The following is a 27,475-nucleotide window of genomic DNA, read 5'->3' on the forward strand; positions in this document are numbered from 1 at the left end:
TCTAATAAAAGGAAATGGAAACTCACACTAGGTGTTGTGTACAGACTTCTGTCCTGCTTTTTTACTGCCTTCTACAAAGTGTTTTTCTCGCAGGTGGATTTTGGAGATACGAGTCACAGGTTTGCCTCGCCGTCCAAACTCAACCCTCTGTATCACTCAGCCCTGAGATACATCACCAACTGTGCTGTCACGACCCAACCTGGTGGGATGATAATCCCTCACCTTTCATTGTTATGTCTTCATACAAAGTTATCTCAGGTAAGCTTCCTTTTTACTCGAGTCAGAGGTTTACACTGGTACAGTTCTTGCATCCAGCTTTGCTTTAAAGTGTCTTCTGTCAGATCTGAAATGATCTTCAGTCTAAACCCAAACTTGAGGCCAATAAGGGTTGCCTTTGCTCCTAATAACTGATAAATGGATGACTCATTATTGCTGCCTTGGGCTTTGCTTGACTTATACCTGTGTGAATAGTTTCTTGCTACAACTGTCACGTGTAAGATCTTAATCTCAATGTGATTTCCAAGTAAAATAAAGTTTTGATGAACCTGTCCAGCACACCCACTGAGGACAAGGCAAAAGTTGTTGAAACGTTTCCACCAAATGTGTTCTCTATACCGCAGGATACGCAGGACTCCTCGGTGTGTCATTGTGCTCGCACAGTGGCTGCTTGCTACAGGCGAAGAAAGAGGCTGTGTTTAAACTGTCAATCATTGTTCAGAGCTTTGCCTTGTAGTCAATTTAGCTCCATTTCACCAGTGAGACTTAACTGACTCTGAAGTCATAAAATAAAAGGATTTTCTGTCCATGAAGAAGATTTAGCGCTGGTTTCATAGTGCGTTATAACTACAATAAAAACACCCAAGGAATGTGTATTGATAAGAGAAAAGAAGGATCCTCTTGCTATGATTCTATGGCTGTAATGGAGAAAAGTGCTTTTCCATTCAGTGGCCAACTATATCACTTCCATTTCTGCCTTTCACCACCTGTTATGCCCCAATTTACGTCCTGCTTCTCATCCTTTCTCTGCTTCTTTCATTCATCCCTTTATCTTTATTTCATCAGTCCATCATCTCTCGGTCGAAAACAATTAGTCCACCCCTGATATGGTATTAACTATAAATGAGGCGAGGTTGAGAATGCCAAAGCTGAGCTTTGTTGTGCTGCAGCATACCTCAGCTGTCACACACTCAAAAAAATGCACCGCTTCTCATCAAGTGGTAAACGATCAATTCTGAAAGGCGCGTTTTAAAAGATATGCAGCAGAAATCATTCGGAGGCAGCACTGAATCTTTAAAAGCAATTCTCTTGCGTGTTTAATTTATGAGGGAGTACAGGAGTGGCATTTGAATTTCCTCCCTCTTATATATATTTTTTTTCTTCACACTGCAGAAATATTTGTGAGCGTGGTCCACTGAGAAGAGATGTCCCCACTATAGTGGAGTCCGAGTAGTTTGTGTGACAGACGGAGTGAGAGGACATGGTACGTCTTACCTTTCATCTCTCATCCCTCTTTCTTCCTGTCTCTACCTTCCTCCGCTAAACTCTCCATCTGCCTGTTTTTTCGCACAGGAAGCTTATCAGTTTGTCTCGTGAGTCTTTCTCCAAATTTCTTCCTCCTCTCCCTGGCTCTCTGTCAACTGAGAGACATAGCAGCTGTCATGCTTTCGTTCAGATCTGAGTTCCTTTTCCTCAGGTTCCCCTCAGAGCAGAAGCAGCGTGATAGTGTACCCACTGAGGAAGGTGTATCTGTAACTGGAGTGTATGAATGCTTTATGACCTTTTTTGCTCCTGAATTCATTGCAGCACTTACGTAACTTGTTCACTGTATAGCTTGTAGAGGATGCTCTCTTTTTTAAAGAGTCATACTATTTTTACCTGGAAAGCCCATCATTTTATCAATGTGTACAGTAGATAGTGAGCGAATGAAGTCCTTGTTCACACCTGGTATTAACTCCTATCCTGAGAGAAATTCAGTCATATGTGGACAGCGTTAAGTTTGTCCCTGCGATCACTTGTGCTCAGATCTTATGTCTGCGCTTAACACGTGGCATTTCTATTCAAAATGAGGTGCTGTTTTGAACACGTTGGGGGTGTCTGATTGTACGTCCACAGCTGTTAAAACTCCAGTAGAATCCAGTTTACGTTAAGAAGCAAGATTACAACACTCAAAAATATTAAAATTCTATTTCTACAGAAACACAACAGGATCACAATGAGCTCGCACATGGCAACAGTGGGGAGAAAAAAAAACCAGGAACAAATCTCAATCTCTGACAGAACCAGACTCGGAGTGTATGGCCATCGGCGTCGATTGGTTAAGGTAGGAGAGAGGAGAGAAAGGAGGGGGAAGGAAAGAGGGTAAGTGAAGGACAGGTGGTTGGAAAAGAGAGACAAAGATAGATAGAGAGCAAGAGCATTTTTCAAAATCAATAACATTAATAACAATTATCATCTTCATCATCTCATCCAGGTTGTGACATGCCTCTTGCCCCAACGCTGTCAGGGATTGGTTCCAGCTCCTCATGTGACCCTCAGAAAAGGACCAGCCGTAGATGAAGGGTGAATGAGGATAATATTAACGTTAGTAGTAATAAGGAGCTATATGATATATAATAATAGTTATTGTAATTGAGCTCTGCAAGTAAAACAAGAAACAAACAATGAAACTATTGCTTGTGAGGAGAATGACCTCATTCAGGTTACAGTAAGTACGAAATGCTGCCAGATTATTGTCTGACGCCTGATGTAGCACTGGCCATCTTTGTTTCTTGAGCTCCTGTTGACCTCTACTTAAAAGTCAATTCAAAATCTCAAAACCTCAATCGCAACAACAGCTTAATTGAATCCATCCATTTTCAAAATGAAGACAAAGGTTGCATAGATGTGGATACGAATAAAGCTGGTAGTGCTGAGGTAAAGAGGCACGACAACGAGCTGGCTGCAGGTGTGTGACACGAGTGTGTTTAAGTGTGTTTAAATGTGAAATGCAATACTGCTCTCTGTGCAGATATCATCTATGTGCAGGGGAATTGAGTTGTAGGGGATCAGTGTCAGTGGATGTCGGCTCTGTAGGTGGTCTACTGGATCCTGCTGAAGTATTTATGTAAAGGAATGTGGCCACACGCGCAACAACCTCCAAATGTGGCTCTCAAGATGAATTCTGGAGGCAGTCAGTGCCGCTGTCCACCTGTGATCTCATCCCTCAGGATGGCTGGTAAAACCAGGTCTGATGTGGGTCTGAGTTGCTGTTCTGCGTCTGTGTCTCTGTGCTTGAAAGCACCTTTCGGAAGACTTCTCGGTTTACCCTGTGATAGCTCTTAACTTTGACAAAACCCGAAGGTGAAGAGCTGCTCATTGTGATGGATGATGGACCAAGTTCAACCACATGTCACATTTCTGCGATTAGATTTTCATGCTTCCCTAACATGTGGTGATATCAGAGGGAGGAAATCTATCTAAAATCCTCTAGTATTTCAACCCTGCTCACCAGCAATGTAATGCCCATCGTAGATGGAGTTTTAGTTTTTGTAGGTTCAGCTTCTTAGGCCGATGCATATAAAATGTAAAATCATGTCAAGCCAACTCTGCTGCAGATGAAATGGGCACAGAGCAGCACACAGGTTGCATTAGTTTTATTGTCACTGTATTTTTCGGAGGGATAATAACTTCTTATTGAAGTAATTGAAAGGATGCAGTTGAATTATATTATGATAGTTGATTGTGTATCTTCAGAAACATGCAAAAGCCAAAGTTAACGCACAGTATTTACTGTATATCTGTATATCTGTCTAAAGTTTATTCCTCTGATGATGGACCTCGACAGAGCGGCTCCATTTAGAGTTCTCTCTCCATTCATTATTGCATTTTGGAGCTGTTGCAGTGTTTATCGTCTGGCATGTGTAATTCTCAACAGCCGCTGCCTCTAATCCTCACTCCCATACAGTATACATGGCTGCTCTGAAGGCCTGTGGAAATGTGCAGGCAGGTCTCCAGGCAGACTTCAACATGGCAACAGAGCAGGAGAGTGACAGTTTGGCTAATTAGAGCACTTTTAATTTGCGCTGCCTTGATCTCTCGTCTTAGCCTCGTTCAATCAGTGAGTGGGTGTGCGTGTGCAGGAATGCATGCTGGTGCGTGTTTGTGTAGCTTGAGCCAGTGCAGTGTCACCTTTTAGTGGTTATATACAAAGGAGAGATAGTTTAAAAGAAGGCCAAATGCCAAAGTATGTCATTTAGTCTTTCACAAACTTTGTCTGTCCTCTGCATCTCTGTCCCTGCTAATTCATTTGACATTTTAAACACTGCTTTTTTTTTGTTGTTTTTTTTTACAGATGACTCACTCCGTCTTCCCCTGAGTTTCATGCATCTGACTCCAAACCTCTGCACACTCTTCACACTCTTCATTAAAACTGCTAATGCCCTGGTTTTGAAATGAAATACAATCAACCTAAATATCATTTGTATTGTGAAAATGAAACTTTTGAGACTTGTAACATTGCTGCTCTTCGTCGTGACTGGCCTCCTTACAGGCTCTATCTCGGGAAACATTGAGCTTTATGACCCTCAAAGATAATGTTAAGCCGAGGTACTCGCCACAATCCTGAGTCACTATAGCATTAGATATAAAATGCTGCGGTAACATTTTACAGCTGCCAGAGTTTAACCTATTCCAACCTTATGGTCATACCCATCTTCCCTCTCCTCCAGCATAGTGCACTGAGTGCAGCAAATTCACCAAGGCAAGTAATATTAGACAGAGGCATCCTATATAAAAGGATCCAACATTTTGAGTTCTGAGTCAGGTGTTCATACCTCAAGAATGATCTGGCATTTTTCCTGCAGAGCTCCTCAGTGGTCTATGGGTGCAACAATTTAACATCAATAATAACAATCAATCACACATTTACTGTAGTAGATTGTGTGTTTCATCATTGTGCCTTTTCCCCATTTTGCTTTCTGCTCATCTCTGCACATGTGCTGTAGCCAGTCCTCACTGACAGCTAATGTAGCAGGTTTGTGGAAACCAGTAGTGACGCCCCCCCTGAGAACCTGAACTCCCATTTTGAAGCCTCAAGACTCGCAGCTTGAGCCGTGTCATGTTGAGGTTTTTGCAACAGCAGTTCACAGGTGTCACCTGCAACCAGGCTCCTATTGGACAATTTCAGCTGTCAATCACACTTGTGCCCACTCATATGTGTTGTACTTTATTTTACATCAATGTTCTACTGAAGAAGACCTGAAACTAATGATTGGGACCATTAACTCAACCAGTGGTGATATTCTTACTTTCTGTTTTTTCTGTTTAGCTTGGCAAACTATCCAACACAATATCACTATGGTCTTCCTCTAATGAGCAAAGAGAGCATGGATGCAGGCCCCGTTGCACTCACAGAGCCCTCTCCTGGACAACATGGTAAAAACTTTATTTTTTATCTTTAATGTTTTTTTTAAAGTAGGAACCCTCCCCACCCCAGTATTAATTATCCAATTAATTGTTTCAATAATCAGTCAAAATAGTCATTAGTTGTAGCTGGTCAGCAGCTGTATGTCGGTGAATATCTGCAGCAGCGCTCGCCTGTTTCCACACAACATCTGGCAAACGTTTTCATGCTTAACTCATTAAATTGAGGCTTTAATTCCAAACAAATTGGCGTTGAAATGATTGTGTAAACAGGGTTTGATTATAGTTCAGTAGAGGAGAGAAATTACAGAAGGCACCTGCTTATTATTTCTTTCGGTTTATTAAGGAGAATGTATGGAAGAATGTTTATTTTCATGAAATTGTGTTAGATTCGAAAGCATTTGTATGTCCTTAAACGCACAGAATGAATGACACCAATGCCGGACCTCGAGATTGACCTATTAACTTATAAGTCATGTTGTTCGCCTGTCAGTCAGCCTCGACCTTTCCGGTGTTTTCTCACTCACACCGTACATTATTAATGCTGGATGGCCTATCGTTTGCACGTGTGTGTGCTGCAGTGCACAGCTGGTGCCTCCATTTAGTGGCTTTATTTAAATATATATTAATGCTGAGGCTGTTCCCCTTTATTAGCCCTTACCTTCATCCTCAATCTAGCTGCCTCTTACAGGCTATCTTAGTGGCAATCTTGGAGAGACACAGTGACTGTAATTCCCAGTTTAAAGACGGTTATTTCACCAAGATAACTCCCATGGCTCTGAGAGAAATCAAAACTCTCAAAATCGTCAAATAGCCCAATCTTTCTGTCCTCTTTCATCTCACTTGGACTCCCGTTCTTAATTGTGTTTCGTGTTCACTTCTTTTTTCTTTCTTCTGCTGTCCTCCACACTGCTCGGCGTCACTGTAAAGGCTTTGTGGAGACTGATGGATGTTACTGTCTCTCCTAGGGAGGCCTCTTTTTGTGTTTGGGCAGGGCTCAGTGGGGGTAACTCTGGCGTGACAGGGGGAGACGAGCAGCACACACACATGGAGAGAGACAGATATTTTGCTCGCTGCAGCACCGGCTGTGATGAGCCTGACAAGTACTTGTGCTCCCAGTGCTGATGCTGGGGCGAGCTGAAGGCTTCGTCTTCGCTCTGTGTAAGACTGCTTTGATAAGACCATATCTCGAAAGGGCAGCTCTCGACCGCCGGGTCTCCGCACTAGACTTAACGTGGGTTCTCCTCCAGTGGCAGTAATACAAGAAGTTGTTTGGCCGCCCTTTTCAACTGCCCCCCTGGGTACAGCACTTCCGAGATCTTTCATTCTGCGGTCCGGGAATGCTCTATAATGAACCGCCTCGCGTCACCGCTGCCTTATGTGCACTTCTGTAAATATCACTTATAATTTTGAAAGTTCAACATTCTCAAAGTATGAAAGTAAAAACATTGTTTATGTCTTTGTATATTCACACACGTCCCTGAAAGTAGCTGTCTGACTGAGTGGGCTTGAGGCAGAGGGAAGGGCGGGGAGAGGAATTAGGTTTTTTTGAAGACAGATAATGTAACCATGGAGACATGTCAGCCACACTCACCTCACGCCCTAAGTTAAAATTGTACAATACAGAGAGAAGATGGAAGGATAATGAAAAGCTCCTGATGGGACATGTTCTGCTTGCACGGCCGCCGTCAGGCCCCAGAGCCACTTGTACCATGGCAGTTTAAAGATAAGGGGTAATGAACCTTGCTGCTGTTCCGCTGAAGTCGTTTTCAGTTTGGGATGGAGTTGAAAAGTGCTCCTGCTTTTGAGTTTCACTACTATTATGAATCTAAAGAGTTATTCCATGTGGAAAGATAAGCCCCTGGCCCATATTGCACTGCACCTTTGTGCCAGTGCCCACAAGTGCACTTAAATAGTGCACAACATCTCTATGAGATCATTTACAATGAAGATAATAAAGCAATTGAAATCATGACTGTAGAGTTCTTGTAAAACGCTAATCTGCTTAAATGAAGAGACATCTGTTCATTCCTTCATTCACTGTGTGCCACTTTATCCTCCATGTGAGGGTTGCCAATCCCAGCTGACACAGGGCGAGAGGCGGGGTCTATGGACAGGAGACCAACAACCATTCACTCTCACATTATTTTGTGTTAAACACAATTATTATTATTATTTTTCTTGATGAAACACGAGTTCTCTTCACTTTTGTGTGATATTACCAGATTTGAATTTCTGTTGTTTTAACTTATGTGTAAGGTTTTGGATGCTGTACCTGTTTAACTATTTTATATACAGGCAGCAACAGGCAGCTCAGTCCCTGCTGCACCATATTTAACCACGTATTTAGATATAGATTTTCATTTAAAACGAACTAAAGGTGTAAGAAGGCAACTGAGATATATAAAGAATATAAAAGAATAGACTGTTCACAAACTGGCTCGTATTTTCCATGACAAATAGCTCATTGTGATGCACAGTGCAATGAAAATGCACAAAATGAGCCTCAGATAATAATAATAATAATAACACCTGTGCTCCATGTGAAGTGTGTGTTTGCGTGGACAAGCACCACATTCTTCTTGAGATAAAACATTTACTTGCCATATTAAACACCACATTTCCAAAGTATGTTTTTACCCGCTTTGGTGCGTGTACAGTAGATCCACTCTGAAGATGCTCCTTATTAGATGGTTCACTCGGTCCATACACTTCCTGCAGTTAATTAAAATTCAACTAAGTCAGCATTCTAATTAATTTCACAGAGAACATGATCCAAATGAGGGCCTTTCATTGTCAGAGCCATTTCAACATGGCGTTCCCTCTTCCCTCTGTATGAACTCTCTCATGAAGCAGTTTTCACCCACATTTACTATGATTTTGTTTGGACTAAGACAAACAAAATCATTTAATGCTGTTAAACTTACAGCAACAATTGGATATGGTTGAAAGCAGGATTCTATAAAACCAATGACATCGCCATGCATCCTGGCTGTACTGCGTGTGTCGCACAAATAAGAAATTGTTCATTTAACATTTAACATTTTGAAAACTTTACAACACCTGTTAGTTGGAACGATGAACAAAATGAAATATATGAATGTTTTTTTATATCATACAACAGGAGTAAGAGCCAGGCAGATTGCATGGCCTGCTGATGCATCCGCCGATAACCCTGCAGTGAAGCAGTCGACCACTTTCAGCTATTTCCCCCTCCACAAAAGCAGCAATTTCCAAAGTACAATTCCACCAAATGCTCCACAGCCCTCATTTTAACAACTCTCCTCTTCGAAAACAACAGGTTCGAATTTATTCTCGTAAATTTACAACTTTATTCTGGCAAACTTATGACTTTATTCTCATAAATTTACGACTTCAATCTTGTAAATTTACGACTTTATTCTCAAAGTCTGTGATTTTTTTTTTCTCAATGAGTGACTGACTGACTTTTATTTTTTTGATCTGTATTGCTGCTATCTCGGCCTTCCTTGTAAAATAGATCTTTGATCACAATAGGACTAACTTGGTTAAGATGAGCATGGTTCAATTGCACCTGCTGAAACCAGCTGTTGTTAGTTTGGAGCTCCAAGCACAGCATCGCAGTCAGCATTTAGTACGTGGTCTTCTTTAAATGTAACTGTTCAATGCCGTTCGAGAAAAAAAAGACTTTTACCTTCCTTGTAATCGGAGCAGAAGTCTGCCTCAAAACAAACAAACAAAAAGAAAACAGGAAAAGAAGTTAAATCACGGAAGTTTTGAGTAAACTCACCTATCATACGCCAGGTGAGCACTTTTCCAGAAAGTGCTCGGGGGACCACCTTTCAGACCAGCTTCCAGAATTGAAAAGATATCCATGATCACGATCAGCCAAGTTTGAAATGTGAAATTGAAGGTTCTGAGTGTGTTTGAAACCTCTGGCACACAGTATGTACGGTATGTTTTCTCCAGGAAAGACCACAGTGAAAGAAAGGCTATTTTATTGTGCTCATTTAAATTTTTTTGACAAGAAAATAAAGAAAGCCTCTGAGAGATCCTATGGCAGAGCGTTCTGTCTCTCTACATATATATCTTGCTCGGTCACTCCTGAGTCATTCACTGGACGAATAAAACACAAGCTTCCTTTGAGGATTTCCTTGCAGCATGCTCCATTGTCCTCTCTGTCTCGCGTTACAAGGACCTCAATTTATTTCCACTTTCTAGGCATTGTTGTTTCAAAAACACAGATTCCCTTCATCACGCCTCAAAGAATAGCAGCGCTGGTTTGGGTCACAGTTGACTAAACGCTTATACCATGGGCTTGTCTGATTCTAGGTGAGCTCTGCTGTTCTCTGACACTTGATAAATTCAGGCCATTATTGTTCATCAACAGAACAAAATGAAAAAAAAAACCAAAACAGTAGTTAAATACATCGCTACATTGATATTACTGTTACTCAAAGAATGCTCAAGTGAGGCTTAAGAGTCAAGCAATTACAAAATTGCAGTCAGGAAAGTATAATTTACGAAACAATGAACTGTTTTCCATTTTCAAAGCAGTACTAGAGTTAAAAAGACTAAATAAAATTGAATGTTTTAAGGCTGTTGTTTGGTTAAAGCCACAATCTAGAAGGTGTAATGTAAAAACAACCACAGTGCACCAGTTTCCTTTTGTACCAGAGTCGTTCTGCTGCAGAAGCAGAGGAACCACATTGTAGCTGCTGCAGCAAGAGAGGGAGAAGGAGGACAAATAAAAGTGCCTTTTCTTCTTTTAACCACACATTTGAATGTGCTTTTGCAGTGCTACTAACAGCTGTGGTGATTTCACTGACCCATGATTATGGCTTTAACTGGGCTAAATGACTTGAGCATTCTGAACTCGTTATGGCAGAGAAAACATATTTTATACAGTGTTTCCGTTCACCAATAAAACGTGTCATGGTCTGACAGCTCTGCTGCCTGTGGTGGTGTCGCTTTCGGTGAAGATCCAAGGTTGGAGTCAATTCGGTTTCAGTTCAGAAAATAAGGAGGGTGCAATTCAGTCAGTCAAGCATTTGTAACACAAGCCTGTTAAACTCAAGATCAGCTGAACTGAAATGTCCTTGACTCCATCCTCGCTTTATGTCTTATTAAATATGTGGTTGCAGCACAGTTCTGTATAAACAGCAGTGTTTGTTAACACATTTTTCTAAACTTCATCTCTCAGTATTTAGACCCTGCTGATATTGCAAATACACACAGATACTTATGTTCACCAAACTAGTGATACTAATCACACGACTAAAACACTTCTTATATCGAAACCCTTTTCAGTTTCAAACCTTTGATAAGGCGGAACCCTATTTCTATTACCTCAGTAACTGCAGTGGCAATTTTGGGCTTCTTGGTTCAATTGAAACACAAACTGGTATGAGGAACGTGAAATATTCCTTATTTTTCTCTGGTTCTGAAACACAAGTGGCCATCTGATGTGTTTTTCTGCCAGACTGATGAAAACACAGTTTGAATACAGCCCATACATGAAAAAAACCAGCTGCTCGACAGTATTAATTTCTCAGAAAATACATTCATCTGTGTGTGGTTGTGGTTGTGTGTGCATGAGTACACTTGGATGTTTGTGTATACATGTGCTAAAGTAGCAACTGTATGAATGATGGTTGATTGAACAGTTGGGGCCAGGTCAGGGGCTATAAGGGTTCAATTTACTACCACAGTACTTTGGTCTTAGAAATGATTGGAGAGTACAAGGGGAGCAGTGAACCAACGTTGCCAGTGGATCATTTTGTGCAAATTCTTGTTCTGTTTGGCAAACTCATGTTTAGCGATGGGGAGAAAAAGAGGTCTGTAAATAGTAGTATTTAAAACAACGTGAAGTTACGGCACCACAGTGGATCCCGAGGAACCCTACACATAAAATAGTAAAAAGGTGGGAGAAAGGGAGGGGAACGATGAGTCGTTGATGAGACACAGTTGAGCTACAGTGTATCGGGAAGGAAGCTATGAACGTTTTAGGTCTTTCCCTACGGGTCGTTTTTTGATTTTGAACAGTGCAGATATGTTTTCCCTGTGGGAATTGAAGACATTCATTTAAGGATTAGAATTCTTTTTTTGTTCGATTTCAAAATCAAAAACGTACCATTGTAAGTGAGCAGGTAGGTAACCAACTTGAGATTCTGGTTTCTGAAAAGTCTGAAAGGTTTCAAAACCATGTACAAACAAAACAGTCACATCTGTTGCAAATATAGAGCTTCTCTCTTTGTCTGTCTCTCATCTGTACAGTGTTCCTTCTGTAGGAGGATGAGGAGCAGGTGTCGCAGGGGTTCACCAAGAGAAAAGACGCGTTTGTTTTGTGGCTCAGCAGAGAGCACGTTCCTCTTGGTGGAAAAGAAGAAGAAAACTGTCTCGTCCATCGCTCCGTTTGTCTCTGTTGGTGTGCACATCTCAGCTGAGAAGTTCAAAACACAGTCACACGACAGAGCCATGCCATATCCAAATAAGAGAATATAAGTGATGAGGATCATAGGAATAATAAGAAGACCAGTAATGATAATAAGAATAATTAATAGTAATAACAACATATCATTCTAGGTTTTTTAAATTCCGTATATAAAAACAGTGGTGAGGAAACACAGTAGGCCTCTACTATCCCCTTGGATGATTTGGCACATTATACTCACTCTCTGGTGAGAGCTACCTACTCGTTCTCGGCACAGTTGAATAGCTCTGTTGCCTGGCTACCCATCCGGTATATCTGTTTTTTTTAAGGTTTTAATAACCTGAACAACAGCAAACCTTTCAAAAATGTCTCTGCTGGAGGCTACATCGCCGGACGCGATGCAAAAATAGCCTCAACTAGCAATGCAAAAACCTTAAGCATTACATATGCTGTGGTCAGGACTGATAAATGTCGGTTTCAAGGCAGATCAAAAGCCGCGTTGTTCTGAACGGGTTACCTGGCAACATTTAAGGTTTCTGTTGTTAGTGTTGATCTTTTTTTTTTTTTCTTGTCAGTCAAAACTTGGTACAAATAGCTACATCAGTCAGAGCTCATTACATTACAAAAAGTAACTTAGATTCATAAGTTAGGATTTTTCTTCAATATATTAGTTTGGTCCTTAAAGTTCTCAAAAGAAAATGTCTTAAATTGTGTTAAGTGTGAGCCATTGTTGTGTGTCTGATTCTGCGTGTGTTTGTGTGTATTTACAGGTCCAGCTTGTGTCTGCATTAGTGTGTAACGGGTGCACTGATATTTCTCCTTCTTCAAAGTGTTTGGGGTCTCCACGGGTGAGATCAGGCTTTCTGCTGGGCCGACACACCTTTCCAGTAGTCCAGTATGTCATGGAGATCCTCATCCTTGGCAAACTGAACCTTTCGCCTCAGCGCGTGTCCCGCTGCCACGTATCCTTCGTCCTCCATGGACGCCTGCCGGTGCCTTTTGCGGTGCAATTTGAATCTCTCCCACAAGCCCAGGGTCGGGGTGCACAGTAGCCCCTCCTCCTCCTCATCTTCCTCAGGGCTTGAGCAGTAGCTGAGGTTGTGGTACTGGGGTGAGAGTGGGTAGTGAGGCGAGAGCTGGGAGTAAGCCAGCTCCCGCTGCTTGGCTTGCCTGCTCAGGGTGAGTGGGTCTAACACAGAGGGCTTACGACCTCCTGGGTGGTGGTGGAGCTCCTGCAAAATCTGAGGGTGGTGCTGCAGCTCTTGAAGGTGCTGCTGAGAGCCTGGGTAGGAGTGGCGGTGTTCATTATACTGGCGGATTCTCTGTGCTTCTGCTCGTAAGATAGCTGCTGCAGGGTTAACTGTACGGATGGCTTCTCCTCCCCCACCTCCCCTTTCTCCTCTCTCTCCGGGGGACGTCCTCTCAATATAACGGGTCTCTGATGAGTGGTAACCTCCCTCTGAGCGGAAGGAGCGAGGGCTGCGGGCAGAGCCAGGAGAAGAGGAGGTGCTGGGCCTTTTGGAAGTTGGTGGTGCCTCCATGCTGTGGTGCCTCTGTAAAGAATGATGAGAGCTTCTCCCCCTCTCTTCTCTCCCTCCTCTTCCCCCTTTGTACACCGGGGAGAGGAACTCACCTCCTCTTTCTCCCCGCTCTCCTTGCTCAGAGAGAAGCACCAGCTGCGGCTCGGCAGTTGAAACAGCTCCTCCACCTGCAGAAGAGGGGGATTTGATCCCCTGTTGAAAGGAGGTTGACTCAGATTTGAGAGCATCTATGCAGTTGTTGATGATCTGGTTTACTTTATCAACTTCTTTAGCGATGGTAGAAATCTCTGCTACAGAGCCCTGGGGATTTGCTTGTGGCGACATCTCCCTTTCTCTCTCGCGCTCTCGCTCTCGCTCTCGCTCTCGCTCCCTCTCTATGCCAGAGCCTCTGACCTCCATGTAGTTAAGTTTAGCAGGCTTGTGGGCTGGTGTTTCTATCACCTCCTGCAGCTTGTATGGATCAATCTCACCACCCTGAGGCAGGTAGGGCATTCTGGGCAGGCTGTCCCCAGCAGCAATCTTCTGAGAAACAGATCCTCCACTACCTCCCTCGATATCCCCTTCTCCACCGTACTTTAGCTCTATCAAAGTCCTCTGGATCCTGCTCATCTTTCGCTCCTTCTCCTCCATGATTCTTTTCTTTCTCAGGCAGTGCACGAGGAGGCCAAGAAAAAGCAACATTCCAAACAAGCAGCCCAAAATAGTCATAATATAGTGGGTGGCTGATGACTCATTGGCTATCCTCTCAGCCCCCAACCTGCGGCCAGTAGAGATGGTGAGACAGGTGTGGTTGAAGCGCAGGGAGTTTCGTATAGAAGCCACACAGTATGTATAGTCAGTGTTGGGTTTTAGGTTTTTGAGCTCAATATCTTCTCTGTGACTTTTTAAAATCTGGATATCGGTGAAGAAGCTGTTATTGTAAAGCACCAGGGTGTACATTTTCCTGTATGGATTGGGTATCTGGACTGTTATCACAGCACTTGAATGTAGCACCTGCTTCAGCGTCATGAGTGGACTGGTGTCTGAAAAAATGGGGTCGCTAATACTGATGACCTCATCGGGAGGTGTGCCGGAGGAGCAATCGTCCAATCCACAGGGAGAAGCAGAATCTGGGGACAGTGTGGTGGAATCAATGGCGTTGATGGAAAAAAAGGGGGTCACGCTACTTCCCATATCCGTGCATACAATGCTGAGCACGTGGAGAGCGGTGCGCTGGGTCGACATGCGGGGGTTTTGGCTCAGGAGGTTGAAGCCAGAGAATCCAACAGGGGAGTCGCACACCATCCTCTCACTGGTCCTGTTGGGGAAGGCAGCGAGCCAGTGCAAGAAACCCAGGAGCTCACAAGAACAGTTGAAGGGGTTGGTGTAAAGTTCACAGGTCGTGAGTTTGGAGAGTCCAGAGAACAAACTGCCGTCCAGCACCTGAATCCTGAGGAAGATGCAAAGGAAAAATCATTCATCATAAGAAATCTAACAACCACGTTAGCTTTGCACTTCTTCTTATGTGAACATTTGCACAGATTGTGTTAAACAGACGAGGACACGCGGTGAAAATGTAAAAACTCATAGGAGAGAAAGAGACATTTATCCTCCACACATCCTACACATTGTTTACCAACTCTGTTACCGTTACAAAATTAAACTGTACTTTACTTTATTTATATTTCTAGCAACTTTTACTTTTACTCCACCTCTAACTATCTAACTTACTAAATATCATACAAATAATTGCTGGTAATGGTCTGTATTTATACAGAGATTTTCTAGTCTTGCATCAATTGAGGCCATTTTATCAGACTTCAGGCAGCTCCCACTAAAGCCACAAAAGATTTTATACTATTGTGTTTTTGTGGCCCACTTCACACTCATGTGCATTTGTTTCTCTGTCTTGAGTTTAAGATCCCAAACATCTATAAAACTTCTCTACAAGCCCCAAAGAACAGTTAAACTTCAGCTGCTCTTTTTACATTTAGGTGAAGTGATCGATACCAATTACACCGGCACAAGCAAGAACAAGACTGTAATTCTCACCAGAAACAGTGTAGATGTCAACTATAATTGAAACAGTGCCTTGTTGCAGCATTCATCATGATCTGCTGTCAGTGATAAAATCCCTTTTTCTTTTTTTCCCCCCTGTACATTTGACTGATTGATTGATTGATAGATAGATAAAGAGAGGAGGTTTGAGAGGAGATCATGTATCGTCCTCCACAGACAAAATGTCTTACTTAATTACATTTGATGATTTATGGTGATATTGATCTTCACTTCTGGCTCGATGACATCACACCTGATGTTTAAAATAAAAGGTATGAATGACTGTTTACTTTTATGTCATAAGTGCAGCTGACGGGAAACAAAGAAATCCTCCAGGAAATCATCCTCAGTTTTAGATATGCAACAAATTCTATAATGACAATCATCAATTATTGAATAACTGTCAAAACATGTCAATATGACAGATACATGTGTGATAAAAGCATTGAGAAAGGGCACATCAGTTCCTAATTTATTCTAATTAGATAAAATATGCATCCACTCAATACCTGTTCATGGAAAGATCTATATTCTCTATGTTGGGACATTCCCAGAAGGTGTTGGGTGTAACAGTCTCGATGAAGTTGGCTTGCAGGTAGAGATACTGCAGCTTGCCCAGGCCTCGCAGCATTCCCTCTGTCAGGTTCCTCAGCTTGTTATAGCCCATCTGGAGAACCTGGGGAGAGCAAGACAAGTGAGATTATTCTAATCTCTGAGGATCCAGTCAGTGCCAGGCATTGCTCACTACAAGCTGGAAACTTGCAGAACAAACAGACAACGGTTCAGTACAATTCATGTTTCACATGGTGATCTAAGCCTCTATGCTGTTGTGAATTTACCCAGATCATTCTTGTTCCCATTTTACCTTCTGGCTCTTCTCCAGCAACTGAGGAAGTTGTTTAAGCAAGTCAGCTCATTACGGCTGTGTTCAGCTAAGTTTGATAAAGCAGACCTGTCTGAATATTTCTGGAATCCATAATGAGCAGATGTTGTGTTCCTTGTGTGTACATGTTGGTGTGTGTGTAGTGGTGAATGAATTTAGATAGAGATAATAGAAGCAATATTAGCAGTGTAAAGAAATACTCCCTCTGCTGAAAACAACTTTATATGTATAGCACCAAATGTAAACACTCTTCATCTCAAAACACTTTCTTTGTAGCAATGCGAGGTGAAGAAATTACAATATACAGTAATAGAGAAACCCAACATGTCAGGAGATGAGTAAGTACTGGACAACATTGGAGACCAGAGGACTCGAGGTGGATGGCCACCTGTCTTGACCGGTTATAATCAATATTCAGCGTTTTCTAAAAGTGCCTACAGAAACATTGCTAGAATAAAGATGATAAAACATCACTTGTTTAAGTGTTCAACAAGTGATGTTTTATAATTGAATTTTGATGCGGAACGATTTGACAGACTTGATTTGATTTGACACATTTTTCCCATAAAGGTACTGAGGCGCCCATTGTTTATCATATATAGATTATTTGTCTACTGGTGCAACAAGGTGTAGCGCGTTTTAATGTTGCAACAGTTTTAAAGAAGTCTTTGCCAAGTGGGAAACGGACGACAGCAGAGGAGACTGTGCAGTTTTGTCACCGTTAGCGGAGCCACCAAGTACCTCCACTCCGTTCAGTTGTTGTGGTGTCGAGTGGAGACACATCGGAGACACATCACATTTACACTTCTGTTCAATCTGGTCACAATGCGTTTGCATGTGGTGCGTTTGCACCGCCTCCCGAAATGGTTTGGCAGATCGGATAAGAATCCGTCCTCGGTTGTATTTACACATGTACGAGTGTTCAGGAGCTATCCGATGACAGAAAGCATATTTTAATGCCAGGTGTAAAGGGGCCAGAGAGTCACATAGATCTGATAGGCTCAATCAGAATTATGGAAGTTGATGCTATTATGCCCAGATTAAGAACTTATTGTGTCAGTGTAAAATGATTGAGTACATTCATGGATGCAAATATGTTTGTCCAAGTGTAAAACTCACCTGCAGGTTGAACTGTGCTGAGAAAGCTCCGTCCTCCACATAGCTAATATCGTTCTTGGTGAGGTTCAGATAGGTGAGGTTGCCGAAGCGACTGAGCGAAGAGTAATGGACCGACCGTATCTTGTTCTCATTCAGCCTCAGATCCACAATGGTGCTGTTGGGGAGAAGTGTGAAGGCTGTAGATGTTTGGCAAAGAGGCAAAAAACAAGTGCTTTGAAAACGTACTAATAAGATCTTACCTGTTGATGTGGGCAGGGATGGATTCATAAGGTGGCTGGTTCATACTGCAGATAGCCAGCCACACAAAGCCCTTCTCCCCTTCAATAAGCCAACAATCAGCTGTAACCATTGGCAACCGCATTATTGACAGCAGTGTGAGCCAACAGAGGAAGGAGCTGGCTCCAGACAGGACCACCGAAGAACAACCTCCAGTCACATTACATCTCTGCCGTCCTGTCCTCTGAGCCATTTGGGATTTTGTTGCAAGATTCATTGCAGAAAGACGTCGGGAGATTTTTGCCATCTAACATGTATTCATTGAGGCTGGAGCCATTTGAAAGCAAATGGGGTTTTTTGTTAAATAGAATTAGCTCAGTGAAGGATGACTTCACGTTTCTTCAGGTTCATGTCAGGTCTGGTCACAGTATGGTAAACTTGTACTGCAAGTCCAAATGGTTGGAGATCTTTTGTGAAAGTAGAGATGAATAGAGTAATGGGATGTATCACTTCATTGGCAGTATGTGTGCCTTGGTAAACTCGATAAATTGCTTAATCACGGGGTCACATTTGATTTGTTATGCATAAACTGGCAAGTGGAAGTCAGCCTGGTGCCAGATTGGCTGGTACTCATGTCTTCTGTGGCCATCTGCAACTCTGATTGGACAGGCACCTCTTCTGTTTCTTCCTCATTGCTCACTGCTCGGTACTTGTGTGTGAGAACTTGTCCCTGGAGGCAGAGAGACATAAGAGACACAGGAAGAGGGTTTAAGGCAACAGTCTAATGAACACAGTGGCTTCTTTTAAGATCCCAACAAACACAACCCAGTTACCAGCATGAGACAGAGGAAGTTATTGTTACATAACAGTCTGGCATGCACGCACCCTCACCCACACAAACTCCCACACCATCACATACACATTTTCTTCTTGACAAGTCCAATTACTGCACACATTGGTTCGGATACACAACAAGCACCTGCAAACGCACAGTTTGTTGCTACACACACACACACACACACACACACCGCACGCACCCTCTGCCACACCATCAGCCTTGGGGGCCTGAGCCTAGAATGGCCATGGATCTGATACGGTATCTAATTAATTAATCTCCTCTAAATAAAACACTGTGGTATAAACAGCTGATGCGTGATGGAACAGGACTGAGCTGTGGAGTGGTGAAGAGGACGATGTGGGTGCAAACGAGTGACAAGGAATGATGATTTGGAGAGAGAGAGAGAGAGGCATGGTGAGTTGAAGCAAATAACGAGGCAGAAGGCGGGACGAGGTGGCAACCGGAGAAAGAGGCAGTGATTCCATGAGAAAAAAGGAGGCTGGGAAAAAAAGAGAGACATTTAAAGTGGTTGTTTGTCTGGGAGATTTGCTAGAATAGTGGCTCTCTCTTCTCTTTGAGAGGCTCTCTCTTTCTCTCTTTCTCTCAGCTGAAAAAGCAACACACAGGATGTGACATGTGACATCATGTAGGTGAAGGAGGAGGAGAGAGTGGGAAGGAGCTCAAGGTCTGTCCTTCACAAGCATCACTTGGCTGCTGTTCTCACCTTATTGATTACAGATGAATAGTGGATGCCTTCACCTCTGTTTGAGAACAACACAAAGCTCCTCCTGAACTGTCTTGTGTCCCTATAGAGGACACAAGTCCTGACACCACTTCCTGGCTTGCTACGGTTCCACATGTTGTTAGAATTCTGTGAGGTCTGTTTAATTATTGTGACCTAAGCCTCAAAATGTCCGTCTGGACTTTTTTGCTTATTTTAACCATTAAAAGGGCCAGAAAATGTCCTGTGAGTAAGTGCTTTTGCCCATTTTTCCTGAATAACTTTCAATATGTATTGGCAGTTATTTACAATTTACTGTATGCAAAACAAAAAGTTTTATTTAAAAAACAAAACGCTGTAGTTGTACATGAACACCAGATTTTATACATAAAAATAACATTTCGTTGAGCCTTTGTCTCAATGTGCAAAAACAGGCCAAAAAATGGAAACTATGTACAAGTGTTTTTCCAACTCTTTCCTCTCTGGTGACAAAGATGCTGATTCGCCAGCTTCCTGTAACAGCGCGAGTGAAATTACCGTAATAACCGCACGTTGGCTTTGACGTGCAACTTCTCAGCTTTCAGAAGCCGCTGGAATCTTTCCGACAGCACAGAGTGCACTTGTGCAAACGCGGCGTCTGCGACATGCTCGGTGTTAAAGGGTTAAAATGTGAGCACTTCAGCAAATGAATTATACATTTTAGCAGTGTAGTTGCACATATGATGTATGTGCAATACATGTGATAATCCTGCGTGAACCCTGTCTCTCGAGGGTTGTATAGTATAGTATTTATTGTCACAGTATTCCTGCACTGGCTGGTTGACTTCATGATGCAAATCTTTATTTAAACTTTGCATTTTTAGCTTGTAGATTTTCTGTTACTAGAATGCTGCCTGAAAATATTTGTATTCATAAAAAGTGTTAGCGAGGCTCCGAAAGAGTTTGTCGCTCCATTTTCACATTGGCTCTTCATATAAACATCACAGTGGCATATATGTGTGTGTGTGTGTGTTTGTGGGCAGTTACACACAAACGAGCCAGTCAGCACAATCTCTAATTGACGACGATGCTTCCTCCAATATAGCACGAGACAAACTACCCAGTTAGGCCACCAGCGCAGGGCGAGGAAGGAACTGCTGCCGGCTGCGCACAAACAAACAGCCACACAAATGCACAGTATGTCTATTTTGCTGACCAAGGGTTAAGCTCGGGTAAACAAACTGTTGAGAACAGAGAGCATGGGGGTGCAGTGAGTAGGAAGGGAGACCAAGGTGTTTAGTGAATATGCAGAGACGGCTGATTTCCGCCTGACTTCCTTTCATACCAAGTGAAGTGATGTCAGCTGAAGGGCCGGGGGATGGAACAGGAATGCAGGCCAGCGGAGAGCAGGGAGCATCGGAGTATCAGTTATGACTTGCACTTGACCTTCTTTTGTAGTGAATACACTTGAATTAATGAATGTGGTACGCACAGAAGGAACTATTGAGAGTCTGTCGGCTTCTTTTTCATTTTGCATCATTCATTCGCCTTCTGCGGCTGCAGTCGCAGCCCCTGAGCCAATACACGCACACACACACACACACACACACACACACACATCGCTGAGAAAAAGGCTGGGTGGGGAAACTCCAGCACTCAGCATCATGAGCGGCTCACTTTCCAGTCTTGTCACACTCAAAGATTTATTGGGTACAAACATGGAGAAATGACTGAGGTGGACTTTAACCTTCTGTACTGACAGGGTTATGTTGCCATGGCAGCAGTAGTTTCAGAATATATTGTCCAGATGATATTGCATGAATAATATGAATACGTAAATACGTATTCATATTGAGTGTGGGGAACACTGGGCCTGCTGACACAACTCACAGTACAGTATGAAACAGCAGTTTATTACATTTCCTCACAGTCTGTTTACTGAGCCTCACTACAGGAGTCTACATACACATTTACACACACACACACATATAAATCTTCACACTTATCATAATATCAGCGAGGCATTGGCTCGTAAGAAAAATGAGATGAGTTAATGAAAATACTGTAAGTCACAACAAACTGAAAGTTGCACGCTTCCACAGCTGCTGGAGTAAAAAAGATCTCTGGTGTTCAGTTCTCCCCTCCGAGCTCTGTGTGTGTCATAGAAAACCGTCTACACGGTGACTCAGAGTCTGAGAGGAGAATAAACACAGTGCAGACATTGTATTCCATGTAGCTGGGGTTAAATCTTTTCTGTCTTGTCAAGGAAGGTGCCCTTTCAGCTCAGTTAGTTTGATTCATAACAAAGTCAAGTGGTTAACAGTCAGGCCACAGGCCAGATGAAAACAGTGGTTGGGGTTTGGTGCAGATCCAGGACTTTTTAGTCACTGTTCTTACATTGACTAGTAAAACGTGACACATGTTTTTCCATCCATCCATTTTCTACCACTTCATCCTCCACATGAGGGTCACAGGGGGCGCCGCGCCAATCTCAGCTGACATAGGGCGATAGGCGGGGTACACCCTGGACAGGACACTTTTATTTTATTTTATTTATGTTTTTCAGTGTTCCAATCTGCTTTCTTGTTGCCCCCTCTGATCTCAACAATCAATAAAAAAAGAAACATTATTAATAAAATTATGATTCTATGTCATACAGTACATACACATTAGCCTTCAGCTGTAAAATAGACGTCAGTGTTTGCATTGTCATGAATAAAAACACACACATAAGCCATTACGACACCGCACCACCCCTTTCTCCAGCACGTGAGTGATGAAGAGCACTTAGGTGCAGCCGGCATATACGGACATTAATAATAGGCATGCATTAACATACACGCACAGATGTCCGTCACAGTAACGACTCCTCTTATTCCAAAGCTGTCACCGAAGGAAACAGCGTGACTATAAGTGTGACTGCAGTTTTAACTCACACGTACGTGATAGAAGTGTAATCCTTGGGCAGAAGTTAACGCAACGTGCACGTGTGTAACTTTTTACATTGTCAGTGTCATTGTGACGTGATAGCCCTTCACTGTATTTAATGTAATGATCACCTCTTTATTCAATCGTTTTCGTGGCTGTTATTTCCATGCTGAGTGCATTTATTCCAGTGCCTTTTTATCGCACTCATTTCCTGTTTCTTGTGTGAGACATCGACAGGAAATGCAATCAGGACTCATGAAGATAATTATGATCCTTCGCGAGAAGATCCGTTTGAAATGACGCAGGAAGCGATGGAAAGCGCCGCCGTAGCTGTTGATGAGTTTCAGGAGACGGGCTGCACATCTCCGACTCGGCGGCAGGATAGCAAACTTCCTTCACTGTTCCCTGCTGTTATAGGGAAAATCACTCAGGTCACACGCAGCAGGGAATCAAACTGCAATTGCAATCACTTTTGACTCACGTCTTATTTGGCTGAACTCAAGCAGGTTTGTCAGTCATGATTCTGACAAAGTAGCTGTGTGCCCCTTACACTGTGTGATGGGCCATATTTGCTTTGTAAGGCTTTTAATGCTAATAAAACTCCTTTATCGAATACCTGAATATTATGTGGCCCTGAATTGCTTACACGACGATTTTGTGCATTGAGTAAACATGTAAATTCGACAGTCAGTATGGGAGGTGTGGCCATTTTATAAATCAATATGCTGACCTGGAAGTAACAGTGACTCTTAGCAACACTCGTCTAAATTGAAACTGAAAAATAATGCACAAAAGCTGCAGCATGGTTTTAGTTATGCTGTATTTCTCATACAGCATATACACTGCACGCAAAATTCTTCATTTAACTTTGGTTACGCTCCGCAGCTGCTCTGCAAATGCCTGTTGTGGTAGGATATGTTAGGATGTTTTAGGATTGCGACCAAATAATTGAGTTATTTATGTGACACACAAGTATGGATGTTAGTAGTTTACAGTTTGTCCCCGTGTTGCCTGAAGCGCTGACAGCGACGTGCTTGACGGTTTTTATGAAGCTTTGAGTTCATCGTGTAAATGTGTCCGCTTAACGGCTTGGAAAATTCCGAGACTCATTTCTCTGCTCGAGTTCAAAGCCTCCGTTGGAGCGATGTGAGATGAATCCATGGGAGTCTGGATAAGTTTGGATGTCGTATGTACATGTATGTATGTGTATACTGTTTATCTAAAACTTCATCTATGGAGCACTCCTGCCTCGTTGGTGATGCATGCAGATTTTAGACCTCAAAATGTGTAATCTGATTAAATGTAGATTTAACTAAATAAAAGATAGAGAGGACCCTTTGCCCCTGTTTGTTATGAGCCTATTCATCCCCGAGGACGTAGAGATGTCAAACTGTGGACGGGCTTGTGAAGAATTAATCTTTTCTTAGTGTCTTGGGACTTCACATCAAACCGCATTACACAGTCTGTACTGAGCAGAACAAAACTACTCGCCCCCTGGTGTATATGCACTCACACACACACACACACACGCAAACATGACACAGATGCCGCACGAGATTTGTGCAATTGATGAAGTGAGCCGTTTGGATTAGATTACAGAGCCAAGGGACGTGAAGGGAGGAAAGGGGGGAAAAGAGGGGAAATGTAAAGGAGACGTACAAGAACGAAAAGGCGTTTGATCGAAAAGCCAGATCACTCTGAAGGCGAGTGCAGCCACACCTCTCTCAGCCCAGAGACACGGCGTGAATGTGTATGTGTGTCTGTATGTCGTCATGGATGTCACGCATGTCTTTGCATTGTCCTCACGATTCAAAGACAACCGATAGAATAGTACTTTGTTCCATACCCTTTATCAGAGTGATTAACTTTAAAAAAAACACACACACACACACCACACTTCACCCTAATGATGAAAGAAATCTTACATCTTCCCAACCCCATCACTTTAAGCCTCAGGGTCTTCAAAGGAGGGGGGTGATGGGTAGTGGCGATGGAGTGACGGATGGGGGAGTTTGGTGGTTGAGCTGACGTCCACACCCAGCGTGATGGACATTTCTATAAGAGACATGGAAACATGGAGCGTGACGGACATTTCTATAATAGAAATATTCCACTGCCTGGTTCACTCGGCCTGTGGTGTTGACAGAGAGGGGAAAACATTCACTGCTGGGTTTGTACCGGATGGCAACTGGGACGCAGTGGGGGAAAATAACAACACTATTGATACAAGCATTTTGACTTGTCTCATCACGGTTTTATCTGGAATGTCCATCTTCTTTTTTAGCAGGAGAGACTCCCCGTCTGTCTGTGTCATCTTTGCAGCATGGAGGTTATGCCACAGTAATAGGCTCTGCTAATGCATATATCGTCGTTTGGCCTGCGGTGCTGCATTTGTCAGTTCCGAGCAGAGAGAAGGGAAACGCGTGTGACAAAGCATCTGTGGTAAAGCATTTTATGGTTACGTAACGGGTTTAATATGCAGAGAGAAGAAAATAAGAAGATAGAGGCGGAGATAGAGAGAAAAAAAATGGAAGCAGGGGTGGAAATCATCAAAGTGACAGTACATTAAAGCTGATATACGTGACATACTGTATTTTGGTGTCACTAATCAATAAGTCCATGAAAACCTTTCAGCATGTCAATCAGGTGATCGGAGAAAGAACTAAACTAATTCATTACATGATCTGTTGAAATGAATGTGGATGATGAATTCAATTACAAAAGCAAATCTAAATTATTCATTAAAATCTCCAAGTTTACAAACAGCAACATTAGCAGAATCACAACTATATAGGCTGCTATGCTGTGTGTGAACAAGAACCGGGACAGAACTTATGGTCATTAAAACCATATTGCAGGAGCTCAAATAACAATAATAATAATAATGATAATAACAATAATAATAACTGATTTGTCAGATACTTTCTGGTTGCAGAACCTTGAGAAACTGCAAATCTAGAGGCTTCAAAATACAGAATTGAATGCCCCTTTTCCACATGCATGGCGCAACATGGTTATTTTGCATTTCCATTAGCAATAGTACCTGGTACCTGGTTCCAAGTGACCTGAGGTGATACCATGCGTGAATACACGCGGTGCGGCAGTGGCGAGCCTCACCTCACCTCACCTCTGACTGTGTTATCCCTCACACACTGGGTTAATGTATGTGTGCCTGTTGCTGTCTCTCTATTTGTCACACATACTCAATGGAGTGTGAGAGAGTGCTTGGTCATCATTGTTTCCCATCAGCCCAACCATTGGGTTAGTTTGTCGATGCCGGGCCTTAGTTTTGTTAACGCTACATCAGTCACATTGCAATCGTCACTGAATGCTGAAGGCCCTGGTATACTTCCATGCACAGTGTGTGGGACCCAAGGCGCATCGTGCACATGACATCATTTGTGTCATCAACAGGCTGCAGCCCAGATTTTGGAACTGTGGTCAGGGTGTCAGGGTCAAAAAACCACCCGATGGTGAAGTGGGATACTACAGGACCCTGATGCATGAGTATACCAGGGTCCGCACAATGTGTCGTGCGTGGAGGTATACCAGGGCCCTAAGGTTGGATGCTACAGAGGTACAGGAACTGTGAGCAGTGAATCCCTGGTTCCTTTCCGAGCTTATTGGACAGTTTTCACTTTGTCTCCCACATCCTGTCTGTCTCCACTGATGTTATCCAATAAAGGCATCTATGGCCATTACAATAATTTGATAAACACAATAAAAAAGGAAAATACCATCATCGCCTCTTTTCTAAAAGCCACTAAACAGAGTGACACACACTCTCCTGCAGAGAAAGCAAACACACACAGGTGTGTGTGCGTGTGCGTGTGTAGTCTCTGAGCAGGCACTAGGCCAGAGAGGGTTTTAACATGCTTAATGGGATTTCACACTCTGCAGTAGACACACGCACACACTCTCGGACACACTAATGTTGAAGATAAACATGTCTGAAGGCTGTGTGTGATCCAGTACAAACACACACACACGCACACACAAACACACACACGCACACTCTCTGGTATAAAAGGATTTGTCAGGCTCCAACACTGTACACATGCAAAACTAATGGACACCAACAACCACACAGTAACCCACTCATTTCCAAAAGACAGGGTTTTACACACCTGCCAGGATGAAAGCACACAGTCAAATAAATCCACGTTCCAAATCTGCCTTAGTGTGTCTCCCTGACACACTTACGAAAAATAATTAGTAAAATATATACATGTACTAATGTATTCTTTATAACAAGTCTTGCAGGTCCAGTGTGAAACATGTAGGAGGGTTTATTGGCATAAATTGAATATACTACTAAGTGCATTTGTATAAGTGTGTTATCACTTAATGTTGTTTGGTTTGTCTTAGAATAAGCCTTTTATGTGCAAGCCCAAGCTTTGTCTCGCACCACCATGTTTCTACAGCAGCCCGGATGGACAAACCAGCCAGACCATGCAGACCATCCTCTCTGGTACGCAAAGGCCACTGTAGTTCCCTTGTTATAAAGGAGCCCTCTAATCTTACACACTGGACCTTTAATAGTTATTTACATCATTTCACAAAGCATTATGCTCTTATGCGTAAATAATAACACTGTGCAGTTCAGTTTAAGAACACATGATGAGGAAATTAGAGAACAATTTCAAATTCAAGAATGCTGATGAATGATGCCCAGTGCCTCTGCTTTTGCTCACATCTAAACAAAAGTTACAGATGGGAGCTCATGGCTGCAAAGTAATATAAACAGACAGCGTTTGCGAAGGTAAATTTACCCAGATGAACTGTCTCAAACATGCTGCCATTTGCTCTGGTAAAAGGCCAGAGAGTGTTTAAATAAAAAAGGAGCTGCAAGAAATCCCTGAAGAAATAGAGAAGAACGTGGCAGATGAAAACACGACAGCCATGTTTCCATCATCTCTTCTATAAACATCTTGAAATGCTGTCGTCATAATTATGTCATGTTATGGTGCTGTTTTCATTTTGAAAGGCCCAACTCCATCAGTGATAAAACTTCACATCAATTATTTAAAGTTTCTACCGAGTTTGGGAACTATACTTTTTTTAAATAAAAAATGATGTTCTGCCAGATTGAAGTCATGTGTATATCATACATATATATACATATGTATACGTATATATAGTACTTTAATATGAAGGTCCCCTTTTGCAGCTTTAACAGACTTTCCTCAAGATTTTAAAGTGTTTCTATTAGAATTTGTGTCCATGTATGTACTGTATATATGTATACATACATACATACAGTGATGTGATAGCAGTGAGTGGTATAAAAACAAAAGCAACTGAGGACACATGTAGTCAGTACATGACTTACTGCGATATCATAACAAGTGTGCAAATGAATTTCACTGTGCTTCCTTCTCGTTCTAACCGGGCACTGACT

General features: G+C 42.5%; 1 protein-coding gene across 3 annotated transcripts in view; it reads right to left on the minus strand.

The window, feature by feature from the left end:
- Positions 1 to 9,360: 9,360 nt before the first annotated feature.
- The window catches only part of LOC122770433 (protein ELFN1-like), a 98,841-nt gene continuing 80,726 nt past the window's right edge, over positions 9,361 to 27,475 (minus strand). For all 3 annotated transcript variants that reach the window (XM_044027281.1, XM_044027279.1, XM_044027280.1), the window contains 4 exons: positions 17,632 to 18,338; positions 17,393 to 17,546; positions 15,900 to 16,066; positions 9,361 to 14,782 (listed from right to left, as the gene is read on the minus strand). In XM_044027281.1, coding sequence (XP_043883216.1) covers positions 12,667 to 14,782; positions 15,900 to 16,066; positions 17,393 to 17,546; positions 17,632 to 17,915 — 2,721 coding nt within the window. In that variant the 5' untranslated portion in view covers positions 17,916 to 18,338 and the 3' untranslated portion in view covers positions 9,361 to 12,666. The remainder of the gene's footprint in view (positions 14,783 to 15,899; positions 16,067 to 17,392; positions 17,547 to 17,631; positions 18,339 to 27,475) is intronic.

The sequence above is a fragment of the Solea senegalensis genome, linkage group LG6 (assembly GCF_019176455.1).
Source record: "Solea senegalensis isolate Sse05_10M linkage group LG6, IFAPA_SoseM_1, whole genome shotgun sequence".
In the NCBI taxonomy this organism is placed as follows: Eukaryota; Metazoa; Chordata; class Actinopteri; order Pleuronectiformes; family Soleidae; genus Solea; species Solea senegalensis.